This window comes from Stegodyphus dumicola, chromosome X1, assembly GCF_044657685.1.
Source record: "Stegodyphus dumicola isolate Sdum_Otavi_A_Nest chromosome X1, ASM4465768v1".
Classification (NCBI taxonomy): Eukaryota; Metazoa; Arthropoda; class Arachnida; order Araneae; family Eresidae; genus Stegodyphus; species Stegodyphus dumicola.
This window is the reverse complement of record NC_140780.1, coordinates 134,015,291-134,036,716: the sequence shown is the minus strand read 5'-3', so window position 1 is coordinate 134,036,716 and position 21,426 is coordinate 134,015,291. Positions and strand designations below refer to the sequence as shown.

At 34.4% G+C, this 21,426-nt stretch overlaps 1 protein-coding gene and 1 long non-coding RNA gene across 9 annotated transcripts in view; one reads left to right on the top strand and one right to left on the bottom strand.

Moving 5' to 3' along the window:
• LOC118185019 (poly(rC)-binding protein 3-like) overlaps nt 1–21,426 on the bottom strand; it is a 263,776-nt gene that overhangs the window by 75,602 nt on the left and 166,748 nt on the right. For all 8 annotated transcript variants that reach the window (XM_035354792.2, XM_085807094.1, XM_035354794.2 and 5 more), the window contains 3 exons: nt 9,540–9,656; nt 9,334–9,462; nt 9,099–9,227 (listed from right to left, as the gene is read on the bottom strand). In XM_035354792.2, coding sequence (XP_035210683.1) covers nt 9,099–9,227; nt 9,334–9,462; nt 9,540–9,656 — 375 coding nt within the window. The remainder of the gene's footprint in view (nt 1–9,098; nt 9,228–9,333; nt 9,463–9,539; nt 9,657–21,426) is intronic.
• The window catches only part of LOC146993270 (uncharacterized), a 118,303-nt gene that overhangs the window by 22,394 nt on the left and 74,483 nt on the right, over nt 1–21,426 (top strand). The gene's annotated exons all lie outside the window — the stretch shown is intronic.

Sequence of the window (21,426 nt, the reverse complement as noted above, 5' to 3'; positions counted from 1 at the left end):
TAATGCATTTGCCACAACTCTTATCAAGCATAGCCAAGAAATCAGCCATACGTCCCTGGAAATCAAAACAGTCAACCACAACACGAAGTCCAACTGGTGAATCAAGGAACTACGAGCAGAGCGCCAAAAAACCAAAGCTCTAAGACGAAAAATGAAAAGGAGAACGACCGATGAACGCAAAGCAGCATGGATCAACTATAACAAGCAACGTGCGATCTAAAAAAGAAACTAAATGAAGCAAAACTAAAATCCTGGACTACCTACTGTACTAAAAATCAAACTACCTATGGAGCCCTTTAGAAAATAACCACTTCCAAGATTTATAAACCAACACAAATCCACGCAAAAACCAATACATCACAAAGTAATGGCACGGACCTCACGAGCACCACCATCAACGGTATCCTGGACCAAGTCTTCTTGCAAGACGACAGTGCAGAAGATACACCGGAGCAAAAAGAACTAAGAGCATCCACACAAACACCAAACACACCAGATGACAATCCATTTACAAGAAAGGAAATGCTTCAAATCGTAAAATCCCTTAACAACGCCAAAGCACCAGAACCCGACGGCATTAATAACCAAGTCCTTAAGCTCATCAGCAAAGCATCTCCAGAAATTTTGTTCAAATTGTACAACAAATGTCTGGCTCACCACTGTTTTCCCGATTGTTTCAAAATTGGACAAATAGTGCTCTTTTCAAAGAAGAACAATAATCCAGAGGATCCAAGCTCGTACCACCCAATCAATCTTCTACCAGCTATTGGAAAATGACTCGAAAGACTCCTCATAAACCGACTGAAATACCATGTATTGTTTCCCTCTGGTAGCCTACTGTCAAGCAGGTCCTCAGAGACCTTCAATGTCGAAGAAACCTATATCTAACAACAACTGACTACCTGCATAATAGAAAAAGCATAGTACTCCACAACAACCTTGATCATCACAAATCAACAAGCATGAGGATGTCCACACGGATCGTGTATGTGCGCGGACCTTTGGAATTTCACCTTTAACCATATTATCGATCATCACTGGCCTGCCGACCCAAAAATCGTAGCATTTGCAGATGATGTAGCTTTCATCATCAACGGCCGCACCAGAGAACAACTCCAGGAAAACTGCAATAGGACCCTTCAAATTTTTAACGCTCTTTGCAAAAGAATAAAACTGCAGATCTCACACCAAAAATCGCAGGCAGTGATTGTCCACAAACCGGGGCGAACTATAACTCGAAATCCCACATTTAAAATAGACAACTACAGGATTCGATGCGTGAAAACGATTAACTACCTCGGCCTCACCATTGAAATAACCAGTTCAACTGGATTCAGCGCTTACACAATACAAAAAATTCATCACTATGAAAATAGCACAAGCTCTGAAGACAATGCGTGGTTACTCATGGGTAACTCGTGGTTACTTGAACCACCGAATTATGAAAATACTACTTACAACCGTGGTGAACAAGATCATCACATATGGAGCCGCTATTTGAGCAATACCTATGACCACCAGAAAGGTGCGAGCTCTAAACGCCATACAAAGACCTTTCCTTATAGATATCACCAGAGCATTCTCAACTACCTCTAACAACGCCCTACAGACACTGGCAGGTGTGCTCCCGCTCCCAATCCAAGCACAAATGGAAGCAATCTCCGCAGTAGTCCTCCAACTAAAAAAAAACAACTATCTTCAATGGTACCACATTCCACCCAATAGACTACGAAGATCAGCCTAAAAAGTACTTTCATCACCCAGCTTTGAATCTCCAAAACCTGCACTGCATTTTCAACAAACTACCACCCACAACGGAATACACTGCTTTCACTGACTGCTCAAAGATCGAACAAAAGTTTGGCACCTCTGCAACCATCCAATACAACCTTAGCTCAAACACAGAATGGCAAGGACACCTTAGAGATCTAAACAGCGTGCACCAAGCTGAACTGATAGCAATCCTCTACAGTATGCAAGAGCTCCACCAAATACCAACGTACACAGTCCATATGGTCAGTGACAGGCGATAATCAATCTATGCTATTAAAAATCCCTGCACAAATTCACCAAAAGCGGGACAAATAACTATGAATTCCAGCCAAAAGAACTTCGTTGTTACATGGACGAAAGGTCATAGTAATTGCGGCGGGAATGAAAGAGCGGACTTCCTGGCAAGGCAGGCAGCCCTCGAACAGTCAGGCACTACCATCCACATCCCATGCCCACGCTCCACACTGAAGTTTACGTTAAAAGTGATGGCCAAAGAACAGTGGCAGAGACAATGGGACCAAGGACCGCAAGGCAGAAGGACGCATTCACTTCTCCCATGTGTCGATATTGAGCGAACCATTTATAATTATTATCTCTCTCAATATATCTTTGGTCATGGACTGTACCCAAAGTACTTCTATGAACGAAACCTTTCAGAGACTGAAATATGCGTTTGTGGCAATCCGGGTGATCCAAACCAATATTTATTCCAATGCCCAATAACAGCAGACCATCATATCTGCCATCCCACAGCACCAGGAACAGACTTCAGACGCTTCCTGATAAATCACCGGAAAGTCCACATTAGTATAAAAAACATAATTGATACACTCCATCGTCACGGCCTGGAACTGTGTGCACCATAACTGATATAAGTGCTTCTTCTCCTTCTCTGGAATAAACGCCACCCTACTGTATGTATGAACTCTGACTCAATCCATGAACTTTTCATGAACTGTCAATGAACTGTGAACCATCTATGAACTTCAACTCCGTACTGACACTGCACACTGAGCAAACCTATCAACTTAAACCCACGGCACCCACAATGCAATTCTCAAATATTTATTACACTGTCCCAAAAACATCACATTAATATCGCAATAAGTTAACCAAGATAATAATGTTTAATGTTTTCCATTCAATTCTATTTATTTAGTTGTGTTTATTTGTGTACATATACTTATATTTATATTTCACCATCAACTGTGTGTATTGTATTGTAATGTCATTGTCATCAGGAACTGTATCTCCTGGCCATGATCTGTACCGCAAGTTCTGTATGCCCTAATGATAACTTTTTAATTAACACCGATGAGTGGCGTAAGTACGACCTGTGGAGGTGGTGTTCTCAAGACGGTTAGTGTGAAGAAGCAACACCAGTTCTGCCAATGGCGATGTGTTGGTGTTTCCCACACTTAGTCCTGTCCTGTACCTAACTGATGATCCATTTAAGCAATTCTTCATCAAGTAGCCGGCCGTCCTTAAGAAATTAAAAAATGTAAATGTATTAACTAGACGCACTAGGGCGGGACCTTTTCCATGCTGATTAATGTGCTTCTGTGTAAAGAAAAAGGCACAGGGAAGAGCATATGTACTACATATAGTACTACTGCATACAATGACTGTAGTACTATCCGTAACGGAGCGCAAAGCGTCTAGTATGGATGACATAGTAATGACAGCAGTATTGAATGTAATGAGTAAGTAGTACCGATAATTATAGATAGTACACAGAGAGTCCAGTACTGTATAATATAAAAAGAACTACTGCCCTTAATATAATGTGTGACGGACAATGTAAAATGTATTTAATGAATAGCATGTATATTGAGTTTAGCATATGTACCTAATGAATATAGCATTCTATAATTAAGACACAATAACACACCGAACAAATACTAATTCAGAAGTCAAACAACAAAAATCAGCGTTATATTTTCAAATTTTCAAAGGACTAGTTTCGATCGTTTTACCGAACCACCATCCTCATCTGCAAAAGCGAAAATGAACGAGATAGGATATAATGATCAGATAAGATAAGAAAGCCTAGACAGAAAATAAGCTAGTGGCGCCATCTGATGATGAAACCAGAACTAAAACATAATTTCTTTAAAGGCCGAAGGCAAAGATGGATTAGAATTAGGATCGTTAAATAGAACAGAAGGATTTTTTTTGAATGTGAAATGGTTCTAAAAAATCCAGTTCTCCAATTGAAGATGTTTTTTTGAATAATTTTGGCACCAGAAAAATTGAAAGTGTGATTTTCGGACCAACAATGTTGGGCAACAAAAAACTTCTGTGTTTCCTTTTTTTTAACATATGCCTCATGTTCCTTGAAGCGAAATTTTAAGGCTCTCTGTTGGCCTTCTGTTGCCCAACATTGTTGGTCCGAAAATCACACTTTCAATTTTTCTGCTACGAAAATTATTCAAAAAACATCTTCCATTGGAGAACTGGATTTTCTAGAGGCATTTCACATTCAAAAAAATCTTTCTGTTCTAGTTAACGATCCTAATTCCAATCTATCTTTGCCTTCGGCCTTTAAAGAAATTATGTTTTAGTTCTGGTTTCATCAACAGATGGCGCCACTAGCTTATTTTCTGTCCAGGCTTTCTTATCTTATCATTATATCCTATCTCGTTCATTTGCGTTTTTGCAGCTGAGGATGGTGGTTCGGTAAAACCATCGAAACTAGTCCTGTGAAAATTTGAAAATATATCGCTGATTTTTGTTGTTTGACTTCTGAATTAGTATTTGTTCGGCGTGTTATTGTGTCTTAAATAACAAACAGGCTTATTTTTGCTTTCTTTTTTCCACGTGGGTTTCGTCGTCTTGCGTTTGTATGTGTTTCGGAGCCGAGAACGGCTTATTTTTCTCTTCCTTTTTTGCACGTGGTGTGGCCTCCATTTTGTTATTGCACGGGTTTCGGTAAGTACTACTTTGCAATTTTGAATTTCTGTTTGTTTCGCATATTTGGATATTGTGTTTTGCTTGCCTGATTTCATGCATTTTGGTTGCAAACGTTTTGCTTTTTATTCGTTTCAGTGTGGGATTTTTCTGCTGTTTTGTGTGTGCTTTATGATTGGTTAGTTAATTTAGTTTGCATTGTTTACATGCCTTCATCCATTAATCGTTTCACTAAATTACGCCTGAAACGGCAAAAATTCCTGAAACATCTTGATTTTTTACTTAAGTGTAAATGTAAAAAATTAATTCCCAATATCATTCAAATCAAATCTAATCGAAAACCTTCCAGTCGCGTTTCAAGAATTCTGTTAAACTGCAAGCTTGCCTTACTTCGGTCCATCATAAGGGATACACGTCAACAATTGTCCAAAATTGAACATGAGCTCTATAAGCTTTATCTGGAACTCGCTAATTCATATCTAAAATTCACTGCCCTTGAACAAAAGTCTTGGTCTAGAACGGAGAATGCAGTTAACCGTCATAAAAACACCCTTGCAGTTAAATTCGAAAAACTTCTTTTACAGTCTTCCAGTTCAAGTAGTTTAAAAAATCTTCCCATTGTAAACATTAAGCCAATAGTTAATATTTCTAATGTTAGTTTATCAGAAGAACAAGAGAGAATTCCAAAATATAATTTTAACTTCTCTCAAACCTGTAAACCCTCGATTCCAAAGATTTTGGCTCCTATCTCGGAAAAGCTTTGAAGTTCAGTAAAGTTTCAGATTCACAGAAAAAAACGATTAGGCATCTTATCCCTCACAATGTGAAATTCAATAGTAAACCTTTGAAACCAATTCTAACTGCGAGAGAAAGAGCTACAATGTGCGAAATTCATTCTAACCCGGATATTATCATTTCAAAGGCCGACAAAGGTGGCCAGATAGTCGTCATGGATAAGAAAACTTACATCGATGGTGTCACTAAACTTTTAAACGAAGGACCATATAACCCGATCCCTAAAGATCCTTCACCTTCGGACCTGTCAAAAATGAAAACTGCGATCAACTCTTCACAAATCATTTCAAGCAACTTAAAACATTCGCTCATCCCATCTGTTGCGAATTCTGCTAGATTATATGCTCTTCCCAAAATTCATAAAAGTGGTATTCCTTTCCGCCCTATTGTATCAAATTTAGGTACTGCCTTGTATCCATTAGATAAATATTTAGTTTCTAGATTTTCAACTCTATTAGACAATAACATTTACATCATAAAAAATCCAATAGAGTTTGTAAAAAATTTTAAAAACATTTCTCCTAGAAATTTACTCATGGTTTCTTTTGACGTAAAATCATTATTCACCAATGTCCCAGTGGAGGGTGCATTAAGATGTCTAGAAACCAGACTTCGCGAATTTCATTTCTCTTGCATCGAAATTGATGAGCTAATTTCTCTCACTCAACTCTGTTTGAAACAAACACATTTTGTTTTCCAAAATAAATATTACAAGCAAACTGAGGGATTAGCCATGGGTAGCCCCCTCAGTCCCATCCTGGCTGATATCTACATGCATTATTATGAATCAAAATTGTTTGAAACTTTAAACTTCCCGGCATGGTTCCGCTACGTAGACGATACTTTTACCCTGTTTGAAGGTAATAAAGATGATTTAAATAGAGTTCTTTCAACAATGAATTCTATTGATCCTGCTATTCAGTTCACTTTTGAACTTGAGACTTGCAATTCTCTTCCGTTTCTCGACATTCTGGTCACACGTAACACATCCAACTTCAGTACTACAGTTTACCGTAAACCTTCATCGGTTTGCCTTCCACCACACTTTAAATCATGTCATCCGACTAAACAAAAGTTAGCTTCATTTTATTCCTATGTTTTCCGTGCTCTTCAAGTTTGCTCCTCCAAACTAGCCCTTGATGAAGAACTAAATTATTTAAAAGCAATAGCTATTGACAGGGGCTTTTCACCCAACATTATTAATCAAGCAGTTAAAAAATTCTCATCTCAACACACTAAAAGGCACACTTTTGTTTTAGGAGATTATACAAATTCTGTTGTCATTCCTTTCTTTCCATCAATTAGCTATAAAGTTGCACATATTTTGCAGAAATTTAACTTTCGGGTCGTTTATTCTCCCATCAATAAAATTCCGAACTCTATACTCAAGGACCCCATTCCGGATATGAATACATAGGGTATTTATAGGATTCTTTGCCAGTGTGGTTTAATTTACAGTGGCCAAACTAAGGGAGCCTTAAATTTTCGCGTCTAGGAACATGAGGCATACGTTAGAGAAAAGGAAACACAGAAGTCTTCTGTTGCCCAACATTGTTGTTCCGAAAATCACACTTTCAATTTTTCTGCTGCCAAAATTATTCAAAAAGCATCTTCCATTGGAGAACTGGATTTTTTAGAAAAATTTCACATTCAAAAAAAAAAAAAATCCTTCTGTTCTAGTTAACGATCATAATTCCAATCCATTTTGCCTTCGGCCTTTAAAAAAATTATGTTTTAGTTCTGGTTTCATCAACAGATGGCGCCACTAGCTTATTTTCTGTTCAGGTTTTCTTATCTTATCTGATCATATTATTATTTATATATATTTTGTATAATCTGTATTACGTATTTAATTTGTTATTGTAATTAATGTATTATGCGTGTTAATTAATTAAGCACTAATGTCAATGGCTATCCTATCTCGTTCATTTGCATTTTTGCAGATGAGGATGGTGGTTCGGTGAAACGATCGAAAGTAGTCCTGTGAAAATTTGAAAATATAACGCTGATTTTGGTTGTTTGACTTCTGAATTAGTATAGCATTCTATATTTGATGTTTAAAGTATTGCAATAGTAAATTTCGTTACGAAATAATTTGAGTAATTTTGTGCTTTGTATTATTTATATATATTTTGTATAATCTGTATTACGTATTTAATTTGTTATTGTAATTAATGTATTATGCGTGTTAATTAATTAAGCACTAATGTCAATGGCTAAGTAGAATATAAATCCGACAAACTCCCGATGCGGCCCTTGTAGAGCACCGGGGAGTGCTACTCGAGTCAGTTGCACGAGCCGGACAATACCTGATCAATTCTATGTAAGCCGCCCGGGTGTCCGAACCTACTTTCACCTGTTCACCCGTAGCTAGCTTCTCTACCTTAACAAATCGCTAGCAGCAGGTTATATGGCATGAATTAAGAATTGTTCAACAGTATATGAAAATGGCAGTTCAATGAAAGAAACTACTTATGCCAGGTGGAAAATAATTGTTGTAGATTAAGGACGGAAAATAATTTAATATGATGACAATTGCTCTTCCCATACTAAATAAGGACTCGTAAGACAGATTAAAATATCATCCAAAATTATGTGGAAGAAGTCAAATTCTCAAGTGCTTTGCAAATGTGAGATTATTTTAGATATTGTGGGGGTGATAATTTTGTTTCGTATGATGAGAATGTAATGGACGCAAAGGTAAGGGAACATTACCATATTTGGAATTCGTTCGGCTGAATTTAAATATTCTCGGACTGTAACAGGATATGATTATCTTTACTACTCAGTGACTGTGGTAATTTCCCTGCAACATGCGAACTGCATTTATAAGCGAAAACTGATAATTAAACTATTGTTTTAGAACGAATTTGGAAAGACAATTATTTTGACATATCCTTTTTCTATAAAAAGGAAGACGATTTCAAACTCCTGCATTTTCACGTATGTAAAATTAGGAAAAGAAAGTGAAATTTGTCCTTAAAATTTGGTGACTAAAATCTCAAATTAAACATCGAATAAAACATGGATTGAGTTCTAGAAGCTTTACTGCTATAGAATGAAACTAGAAAAACAATAAAATTGAGTCATGAAATATATTTGCTTCTTTAAATATATATATATATATAATTACTTAAAGTGAAACCAACTAATATTTGTAATATGAAAAGAAAGGTGTTACCAATAGGATAATATGATACTACTGCACAGATAGTTGTATTCCGAACTCATACGAGTATAAGCGTACGTACATTGGTATACATATGATCCCATTCGATCTACCCAGTGATGTGCAGCAGTCCATTGATCTACCATCAATGACTCAGTGCAATAACCATACTAAATTCAAATAAAAAATTTGAATTCAATAAGTAGATTTCATGGACTTTCATTTTGTTAAACATCTAATATGTGACTTGAAATTTTTTTTTTTTTTTTTTTTTTTTTTGTAGAAACAGCAGTAATTTTTTCCAGGCATTAATAATTATTACCAAGAAATTTCTATAAACGAATGAAGCAGAGATTGGTCGGAATGGACATTCATATGACTGAAAGGTTTCAAATTCATATTGTTTTTTTAAATAGCATTGATCAGTTTTCGAAATTTAAACCGGACTTACTTCCATCATAACGCAGCATATCTGATAGATGCATTTGCTGATGGCTTCTGCAGTGCCCGAAAGTGTGACAGCTCGTTCCGTCGAGTTAGGCAGCATTTCGCTGGCTACTTGAATCGAGGCTCCTGTGACCTGAAAAATACCAGAGTTAAATTACTTTCAAGATATCAAACTAAAATAAGATATCCGGAAGTCCACTGTTAAGCAACCTAACAACTAAATCTTAAAGGAAAGTCACCTCTCTAATTTCCTTGATTTTAGAGCCACCTTTACCGATAAGGGAACCACACTGACTAGCAGGGACGATGAGCCGCAGAGTGACTGGAGGTTTCGGAACATTGATTCCAGCAGTTGTATTCTGCAGATCCTATAAACAAACAAGTTGGAGTTATTAGTTTGAAATTATATTTCATATAAGAGAGTGAAAGCTTTAAAGAATTTTACCTCTTCGAATTTCCGTGCAATGAGAGAAAAAGCCTTGAGAATGGCATCAGTGCACCCAGTTACAGTAACTATACGTTCCGGACAAGATCCGTCAGATATATTGATTTTTGCACCACTCTAAAAGTGAAGAAATTATTCAAAATTCATACATTTTAACTGAGTAATGTAAATTCAATGCGTATCTTATTAATGTATTCAATTAAAATGTTTCAACATTTCTTATCTGTTTGTATGTATTATAAATGCATTTTCATGGTGAAATGAGATCTTATCAAATTATAGCATTTATTGTTGCAGGAATAGTGCCTAATTAGCTTGTTTGAAGCGTATGCCAATAACAATTTGCAACACAATGAAATTCCTCATACGTAAGAAAACTGTTACATTATTAATAACCACTGCTATGTACAGTTTCAGTTTTATTATTTCGTTAAGAAAAGTGTTGAAGATAATCTGAAGATTTAATATAAATTGGTATAAAGATAACCGCAGTAAACTAATGCAGTATTTACGAAAAGTGCTGCGTGGTTTCCGATTGAGAAACTTTCTTTCTTTCTATCGGCTAACATGAATATGCAAGGAATCAAAACCCAGAAGTATTATAAAATAATGCACGAAACTACTTCAAATGAAACACGTTCCAATACATGTTTTTCGTTAATATTACGCCAATATTTTCGTTATTTTTATGAATGTTTGTAAGGTATTTCTCCCACTTTCCTAGCATGCCTTCGTGGTGTAGTCGTTCTGTACGCCGGGCCGGTATTCCAGAAAACCGTGGCTCGATTCCCGGCGAAGGCGGTTGCTAATTTTTCATCTCTCCGGCCACCAAAAAATTACCTAATGTCTCTACATGTTTTTACTTCTTTATTTGCGATGTCTTTCCTAATTCTCTATCATATCTCATATTATATTATTTCAATATTACTAAGGAAAATGTGTCAAAAAACAAATGATGAAAACAATTTTACTCTTTATTTTTTATGAAAAATGGGTCCAAAGGATTGCGAATATCCGGATATTTTTGTAAATGTTTTGTTAATATTTTATGTTATATAATATCAGTAACTGCATTAATTCTGTTTTCTGTGCTTAAATAGAAATCAGTATTGGTTTGCATAAAATATGCAGTTTATGCTAGCACAAGATTCCATATTGGTTCAGCCTTCTGCAGTACATGAAAGTAAAATGAATTTCAGATCTGTATAAAGCACACTGTATTTTGTAAAAGTGTTATGTAAAATTTATTGAAGCAAACAATATTTTGGCCGCTTTAAGTTGAATCTGTTTCCTTTACTGGTTGGCAGTATACATTTAAAATGTAGATTAGCTTCCAACTCTCGCTTTTAAGGAAACTCTTTTTGCTTCCGAGGAAATTAGTTCTTAAAGCAACTTTTAGCAACTTAAAGCAACTTCGAATTTCAGCATAAGCAGGAAATTTTCTTTGCGAGTAGTCTTGATTTGAGTAGATTCTTCTGCATGCGTAATAGTTTACCAAGGCCTTTTTATTAGAAAACAAAATAAAATGAAGGATTAAAATGATTTAACAATAAACGCGTAGTTTTGAATATATTACAAAAGGTATAGTGTATTTAATTTAGCAAAACTAATATTAATGTTTGTCTTAATGCTATTTAAGGAGCTAAATTTTACTGCTTCAAAGAATATGAAAATTAGATTCCCTTTCTGACAGGCATGATATTTTAGAAGAACGGTTCTCTAGAATATTTTAAAAGTTTTAAATTTTCCTGCGAACTTGCAGTAAAATTATACTGTAGTTAAATCAATTTAAAGTTATTAATGAAAAATATATTAATGCATAAGTTATATCCTGATTAGAAACCAATAAAATAGGAATGCCAGTGTTAGTTCATCAATTGCGGGTTTAACTGTTTGGTATACATTTTTAGTACGGTTTGTCGGATTTTGTTGCATAGTAATTTTTCGAAGCCTTGAAAAGATAATCGTGGGAAACTGAATGGTAATATTAAGTTATGTTAAATGATAAATAAGTTTACTTTAAAATGTTAAAAAAACCTAAAAGACACAACAAATTAATCCAAAAATTTGAATTTAATCTTGATATTTGTAAAGTTTTTTTTTAACTTAACAGAACATATTACCTGAACCTGAAGTTTAAGAGCAATAAAATATTAAAAATAGATGTTGCAAGATACTAGACAGATTAAAAATTGATAGCAAACATGATGCTTTCAAACACATCATGAATATTTATAAATTTCAATAAAGGGCTTCAAAACTGCTTGTGACTATTTTTTTTTATCTTGAGAAAAATCAAAAGAGCTTTTCAATACTTTTTCAAAATTTATTTGCAGTTAATTTTCCTTTATGCTTACAACCAGAATAAACATCGCTTTACAGCGAGAAATAATGTTGAATTACTGGTATACGTTTGTTTCATTATCTTGACAATTTCTTTAAATCCAAAATTTCCATTTAAATAAACCTATGCAAATTTGGATCTAATGCGAAGTTTTCATTTCAGTTCTGAAAATGTTACTTATGCCAAATGTATGACGATCGTGTGGTGTAATGCAAGACTTAATTTTAATGCTTTCCGTATTTTTTATGAAGTGAAGCAAGACATAAATCTTGAAGATTAAAGCGAAAGTTTGAGAAGTATTATATTTACCGATTCAGTAATTCAGTTACAATCCTAAATAAAATAACAGCTATTAATGTCAAAGTTGAAATAATTCCTAACGATATAATTCCTGATTCCATAAAGAAGTGAAACATATATTAAAAAAGTCTTATAGGAAAATGTTCGTTTGTTTAATTGAAAGGGCAAAGCAAAGAAGGATTATCTACCCTAGGGGCCGAATTAAAGTGTGATAGTCGATAATTCGTCGTCACCTAAATTCGGTCGAGTGGGTCTTTTGCCTCTTCTCAGTCGCTCTTTAGATAAGAAGGAGAATATAAGGAATTATCAACTTTCCCCATACGTAATCTCTTGTATAAGTCGTAGCACGTCCGGCTTGCAATTGGAAGATCCATGATTCAAAACCAGGTGAGGACGTTAGTTGGTTTTCTTATCTTTCTCTCTCCAAATGTCTTTATTTGCTCTACATTGTGTGCAATGTTTTTAATATGAAAATTTATTTTTGGAATTAATATGCTGAAATGCAATTAACTGCATAAATGAAACTTGTCTAGGAAATGTCATAACAAAAATGTCAACGGTTCTCTCCCTAACTTCCCTTGGACTGAGCCGTAACTCCTCACTTGTAGTTTTTACTCTAAGAAAGCACGTTAACCTTGTTGCAGCGTACGCCATTCATCAAAAAGGCTTTCTAAAGACGATCATAAATTGAAAGTAGGCAGCTGCGTAGAACATAAGCATTTTGTTTAAGCTAATTTAATGCACGAAAGTCTACTAGGGATTTAACAAGGATGTTCCAAAGCGAAATATATCGTACATCATTTTCTTCTACTATTTTTTCAAATAACGTTTATCTTAGAATAAGAGATGTGGATGCAATCTTTGTTCTTTTGTATACATATTTAATTTGCCTAGGTAACTGTATACCTGGTTACCCCAAATAGCACAGCAACATCGTAACGTCGTTGCAAACTCGTCGCGAATGTCGTTGCAAAAACGTTGCAATATGTCGTCTTTAAGACGCCCAGATGTCCGTGAACATCCACTGTTTTGACACCGTTGCAAAGACGTCTTTATTACGTCTTTGCAGATAAGGTTTTTGTCGCATAGACGTCGTTATTGCGTCTTTCGCAGGTGATATTTTGGTTGTCAAAGCATTGTATCACGACGTCTTATAGACACCTAAATGTTCGCAAAATTCCACCTTTTTGCAACAGTTGTGAAAATGTCGTTATTATGTCCTTGTGTTACATATTGATTTATACAGAAAAATAAGCTTAATAATTAATATATTTTGTAGTCCTTGTATTTATCTAAAGTTTAAATATTTTATCATTTCCTGAAAACCAGAAGATAGTACAATTTTTTCTCCTTAGACCAAATATGCATAATTAATAATAGCCTTAATTATTTTCAGTACTTTAAACTATAGTTTTTAAATTTCTCTTTAGACTAAATATGCATAATTAATAATAGTCTTAATTATTTTCAGTACTTTAACTATATTTTTTAAATAACTTAAATTCTAAGTTATGATTATTTAAGATTTCATCATTTTTTTTCCTTAAGTGAGAGTAATTATGAAAGTGGTTATTATAAATATATAACATAAATAGCAAGTTTTAAGTAAATAAAACTCAATTAGACATAAATAAAAGTAAAGATGCATATGTGGGTAAAAAAAAGAGCGTTTCGGATAACAGCAATTATCACATTTATTTCTGTTAAATCTCAGAGGCATTGAAAATTGCCCCTGTCATGATAAATTAGGAAGTGGTTTTTAAGGTAACATAATCAGTAATTTACCTGAAGTCAAGTATAAATTTATTCGCGTTTCACAGTAAAAAATATAACCATTAACTTCTATATCTCCAAGATATGCAAATGAAAGACAGTATAAAGTAGTTAATAAATGTGATCAAACATATTTGATACAAAAACATACCTAAATCTAATAACTTTCCATATTCATATCTAAAATGAAATAATAACCTTACAAACAACATACATGACAGCACTATTTAAGAAAAAAACATGAACTAGTAGTGTTTGAAAGTATAAATAGCAGTAGGAAGGTAGCAGAACTAAAATTTCCAATTAATAAAAGAATATTTGTGTTTTTTAAATATTAAGCAATTAAAAGTGCAATAATTATGGATTGCAGTATTTACTAGTAATGCTGATGGTTCTTAACACCATTTCTTTCGATCATATGTAAATGTATTTACCTATTTTTAGTTTCTACATTTTAGAGTAGTGCTAGATTACAATGATCATTTCAGGCACTTTTTATAATCAATCACTTTCCTTTTGATACTGTACAGAAATAATTTAAATAATATAATATACGATAGTAAGCTAATTACGTTAAAGTAAGCTCTTCGTTAAATAGCACACGATGAAACATTTTGTTTCTATTATTATGAATTTCTTTGTTATCACAAGCACATAAAATGTAAGCAAAGAATATACTTAAATTATGAATATATTATACTTAAATGACTTACTTAATATACTTATTTAAGTATAATAAATATATTCATAAATTTAATAAAGAACGAAACCTAATTTCCAACATTCATTTGTTAAGATAATCTAACAGACATACATAACGGCAAAATTTAAAAAAAAAAAAAAAAAAAAAAAAAAAAAAACGCGAATTACACAGTGTTTGGAAGAATAGATACCAAACGACAAGTAAATAAAACTGCAACTTGCAATCAATAAAAAAAATATTTAGTGTTTTTCAATACTACATAATTAAGTATGGCATAATTATAGATTACAATATTTCATAATAATGCTAATTTTTCCTTAACACTATTTTTCCGATTATACGTATGCGCAAAGTCTGAGCACCAACCTGTATCATGAACACAATAATCAATTAATATGAATGATATACGCTATAGCACTTAGTACGTTATAACCGAATCCGTGTATCTGAATATAACGATAATCCCGTGTATCCAAATATTGCACCGCTGGAGCCACTGAAGAATGGAAAACCACAATATAATTTTAATCACCGGAAAAACATAAAACACCAAAACAGAACACTATTTAACTGTATAGACGATGTTAGCACGTTGCAAGCAGATACATTCGCAAACAAAATAAGCAGAAATTCGCCATTACCACGAAGATTTCTCCTCAATTCAAAATAAAGTGCCGTCATTATATTTTTGTACGTCGTTCTCTTTCTGTATTGAAGCTCTTCAGTGTTTAATTCCGACGGTGAATTGCAAAACCGTTAAGAAAACATTCCTGAAAATAAGATGGAGTCTGAAATTTATCGCGCAGAAAACTAACGTGTTTGAATTTGGCAGCTAGCCAAAACGCGCAAGCCTCGAGCTCAGATGTTCGTTTCCGTCATATATATTGGACAGCCGTTAAATGTGCATGGATAGCCTTTGACCGCGTCTGGCATGAGGGGCTCGTCTTCAAGCTTATCAACTTGGGACTTCCTAGAGAGCTCATTCTTCTGATCTTCTCCTTTTTGCAAAACCGCACTTTCTTCGTCGCTCAAGGAAATGAAAAATCCAATTCAAGACCTATAAGATCCAGCGTCCCACAAGGAAGTATTCTCGGTCCAGTACTATATCTTTTCTACATATCAGATTTTCCTCACCCTGGTTTGGACAATTACTCTCTGTTAGCATGTTATGCCAACGATACGGCGATTGCAATTAAATCCATTCAAGCTAATCATGCAATAGACAAAATGCAAAATTACCTCTATGCCGTAGAAGACTGGTGCACAAATTGGCGAGTAAAAATCAATGCTAGCAAATCACAACTTTTAATTCTTAGCAAAACTAAGAAAAACATTGCTTTTAAAGACCTCTACCTTTTTCAGGAAGCTGTTCCTCTGGTCACAAAGGCCAAATACTTAGGAATTATTTTGAACCAAAGGCTCACATGGTCTAATCACATTAATAGTGTCAAGAGCAAAGCCATGGGCATAATATGCAGATTTCTCCCGGTCATTGGAAAATATTCAAATCTTAGCTTGCGTACCAAAAAACATATATATACCACTTGCATTCGACCGATACTTTGTTATGCTGCTCCTGCTTAGAACACGGTCACTCAAACTCAACTGCATCAATTACAAGTAGTGAAAAACAAATTTCTGCGCATTATTACTGATTCTCACTATCTTATCCGCAATAAACTTTTACACAGAGACTTAAAACTTGAGACGATTCCAGATTACATCAGAAGATCTAATGAAAAATTCTTCAACAAAGCTGTGCAATGTGACTTTGTTAATTACTCCCAAGTTTTTAATTATGAAATTCTCTTCGAAGATAGAAGCGTCAGACCACTTGCAGCTCACACCTTCATGGGAGGAGACGACAACTTTTTCACTTAGATCCTCAATTGTTAGCTATTTACACTTCCAATGCATCTGATTTTGATTGAAGTTCTTCTGTTGCTTCGTTGAATAATTGTATTTAAATTGTGTTGTATAGTTGTTTTGTATTGTGTTGTATTTAGCACTACTGATTGATGTTGTTTAATTATATTTGAATTTGTCATTGGAACTATTGCTGTAGTGTATCTTCTCGTATTGTTGTCATTGATTTCCATTGTCTTGGGTCCTCCTTGAAAGCTATGATCGCTCGTCACCTTTTGCGAACTTGTCCGATTGGATTGTCTTGCTCCTTTTGGTACTTCTCTTCTTCCCCTTATCTCCGTTTTCTCATCTGAGATTTTCTCCACGTCCGGATTTATTTATGTCAAGCGCCCTTGGGCCTTAATTTTGGAACCGGCAACATTGCTCTTCGCAATAGCTCGGTCAATTATAGAGTCTAAGTCTAAGTCTGTGCATGGATATGCATCGTCTTTTGACATTGGACTTTTTCTCGGAATTCTTAAAATCGCCCAATTTTTATCCGTGACTACATCTTCACGCAATCGCATCTTCGCGAAAACTTTACTTTTTGCACTGTATGCGGTAAAATGTTTCAGATTATGTCACGATATTAATTCAAATAAATTCGTCCTTACTTCAAAAATAATAAATAAAGTCATATTTCAGCAGTAAAATGATTGCTGACATGTGATTTGCATTGATTTCGGAAATATGATTTTTAAAATATATAAAATGCATAACTTAATAACTTACTTTATAGCTTAGTTTCATTTTAAAATATTTTGCTATAATATTTATAAAAAATATTTTAAGTATTAATTATTTTAACAAAATTTTAACAATAATTTAGCACGTATTTTTAGTACTAATTAAATTTAATTTTTCAAGTATTTATATTAAATTTATATTTTATTAGATGAATCTACCTTAGATTAATATATTTAGATGAAATAAAGTAAGGAAACATTGCAAAATAAATCTTATGCGGACTTCAGATTCTTGAAAGAGCAGATTTAGTCTCTTTTCATTCTAAAAGTAACACTGATGAACTATGAAAAAGATGCTAAAACGACCACGTCTAAAAGCGGTCATATCATGACGTTTCAGCGACTTCGACAAATTGCCAAGATGCAACGGCAAATATTTTGCGTCTTCGCAACGTTGTAAAGACGTCGCAAAAGTTACCACGACCACTTTGCAACCTCTCGGACAACGTCGTTACGACGTTGCCGTGATACTTGGGACATTTATAGTTACTACTGCTTCATTTATAACTATTGTTAGACGATTTTAAAGGAATCGGCTTTCTCTTTTAATTTTTTGTCAGAACTAGACTGTAAAGGAACAACGTAAGGCATATTTTTCCGATTCCTGAATTGTTATATAGTTTGTATGAAACAACAAAATAACATGCTTAGTATTAAAGAAAAAAAGTTTCGTCATTTGTCGCGAAACAATTAACTCGCTATTTGTTATAAAACTAATGTAACAAAGTTTATATCAGAATTTTGATCCCCTGATTCAAAGATAAGTGATATAAAAAGAATATATTAAAAATTTGATTTTATTAAAGAAATTTTAAGAATTACAGTTTCAATGGAATTTAAATGGGAAGAAAGATGAATAAATGAATGTAATAAGACGTTTTTGATTAAAAAGAAATTCAACTACAACTTGGATGGCGCATTGTTTTCATCTTTCCGGATAAAAAAATTAGTCACAAGCTAGCTATGAAATGTCCAGACTTTTAACAAATTTTCAACCCAAGGCTGATAGATAACAACATGAGGCAGAGATCAAAACTAAAATATTGAATTATATTGTCTGTGTTTTAAAATATCTAGCAGCTTCTATCGATCAAAATTTGCTTCAGTTTACATTTAAATTGTATTTAGCTTGCATAAAAGTTTTTGTTCCAATTCAGATAAGCTTCTTTTGCAATAGAATTATGAAAACTATACGTTAAAATTGTTTAAAATGATAAAAGGCGTGCAATAATGAACGACGTTCTTAATCAATTATAGCAAATAACGCAATCGGTATTTATCTGCTTTAGAAGGGGTAACTTTGGAGAGAATTTATAAGACTTATGTTCACACACACACGCGGAAAGCCGTACGCAGTCAACTGAACCCAGTTTTCAATTATATTATTATATTACTTAAGAGTAGAATTGATTGTAAACTGCTGTCCATCCAAAATGCAGCATCATAAAGGAATTATCTAAACAGCATGAAACTTGCATCATGTATACACCACAATGGAATATGCAAATGATAACGATTTCAACGCACATTCGTATCATGGGCTACTGCAGCGTCCGTATATAAAGAAAGGAAAGACTGCCGTTTTGAATGACGTCAATTGTTCTCTCGTTAGGTTTTTTTTTTGTGTGTGCAGTTTCAATATGCCTAGTAGAAAAACACAAGCATGACTAGAGTACGTTTCTGAATTCGACAGAAGTAGAATCGTGCATACAGTGATTGCCGATTATTCTTCCGGAAAATCGGTAATCGTGTCAGACGTTGCCAAGCAATAGTCATGGCGGACGTTGCCAAGGAATAGCCTAATATGGAATCGGTGGATCCAAAAGGGAATGACTGACGGTCAGAAGCAACCACCCCGTCGCATCGCTCCAGGGGAAGACAGGCATATTGTGCGCATGCCACTGATGGAGCACACTGCCACATCCCCAACCATATCACAACGAATTCAGTTTATAACACAACAATCAGTGTCTGTGCGAACAATTCGATGCCATTCACAATAAAATCAATTGTCCGCTAAGCGTCTATTGCTTCGCTTACCTTTAAAACCTCAGGCGTTTGCGTTTGTAATGGTGCACTGAATGAGGGAGATGGGTATCCGAATGGCATGGCATCGAGTTTTCGGACGAATCACGTTTGTGCCTGCAGTACCACGATGCTCAGATTACAGTTTGGAGGCACCATGTTCGACTACTGTGTTATACATCTTCATATTGATCCTGCACCCGGTGTTATGATGTCGAATGGTATTGGATTCCCCACCCGCACCCTCTTAGTACGGATTATCTGTGCACTTACGAGCCAGAGCTATATATCTGAGGTTTTGCAGTTTGTTCTTCTTCCATACCTTCTAGGCTTGCCTATGGCTCTATTTCAACAGGAAAATTCGCGGCCACACGTTGCAAGCGATGTTTAAACTTTATTCTTAGCTCACCATACTTCTTTGCTATCCTGGCTTACCCGTTCTCCAGATCTACTGCCCATCGAACATATCTGGTCAATGACTGGAGTACGTCTAGCCTGGTATGCCGCACTCGCGTGTACAGCAGATAAACTTTGGTTATGTGTGGAGGCAGCATGGAATGTAATTGCGCAACACATCCAAAGCCTCTTCCACTCAATGCTGCGGCGTATAACAGCAGTTACTGGCAGAAGTGGAGGCAACATTCATTACTGATTTTCTAGTCTTCCTCACCACAAAGAAGGCTGTATTTCAAATCACTTAACATTGATACTATGTGTAATCTCAGAAATAAACTTGGCTTTCACATCTCTTGTTCTTCTACGTGTTGTATTTTGGATGACCAGCAGTGTATAATAAATTAAAAAAAAGCTTTCAAAATCAGGATTTTAAGACGGAAGTTACAAGTTTCCTTTTACATATAGACAAATTTATTAGTTTATTGATCTGTGTTAAAAGTGAAGAAATGGAAAATAGTATCAAAATGTTCAAAACATGAAATAATGTACTGATAAAAATATTCCTGTTCACATAACAGAAAAATATTTTTGATAAATGGGAAAATGTAATCTTTGAAGAATATAGAAATAGGTTTTAAAGCGAAACCGAAAAAATATTATAAAAAAAATGTCAAGAATTAACCGATGAAATAAAATAATTATTCTGAATTTTGTTCCTAGTATAAATGAAATATTTAGTAGATATTTTAAACTTGAAACTAAAATGTAAATTTAAAAATTTAAACGAAGACAAATATCTTCTGAGTTTCAACTTCTAACAAATAGAAAATGAATGTCATTAAATTTAGAGGATTTAAAGAATAGATGAAGCTTAGCACTTAAATTTCTAAATGGTATAAACAATGCAAAAAATTCATAAGGAATATTTAGTTTTCAAAACCACGTAATTTCAACGATTCTGGACGTTGAAACAGCTACAAGCTTAGATCTTATAAAGACCACAAGAATTAACGGTTTATCAAATAACTAATTTGGAGAATTCGTGACTGTAGAATTCAACTCTGTTCAAATTTTGCGTTAAGAATATTTTTAGCTTTGCCAGTTACTGTTGTTAATGATGAAAGAAGCTTCTGCAAACTTACAGTAATAAAACAACTTGTAAATAAGGTTTCCTTTTGGTTGAGAAAACGTTTCGAGCATTGAAATTTTCTTTCTGAATTTGAAAATCTGACGATTTTGTTTTGTTGAAAGCAAGAGAAATTAAACCATAAGATATGCTTGAAAATTATTGTTATATCTTTTTATATTAATTGTATTACTATTTATACTATTTCAATGTTATTTTTTATTTAAATACGCAACAGATATTACTAATTTATTTCATAAGCACAGATCTTCTCTCAGATAGAATGCATTCATTGATCGTTACTCATCTTCACAGAGTCACAGTTTATCGCCGTAAATACCACGTGTCATGGAATTAGCTTCATTTCGTAAGTAGGATGTTTTACTCACATTATGCGTTCTACAATATTGTAGAAAGCATGAAACATTAAAATTAGGCTGTAGAGACATTAGGAAGAAGATTTTTCGGAAGAAGGAAGGGTGAAAAATTAGCAACGCGTTCGCCGGGAATCGAACCGCAGACCTCTGAAATACGCGCCCAGCGTGCAGACCACCACACCACGAAGGCAC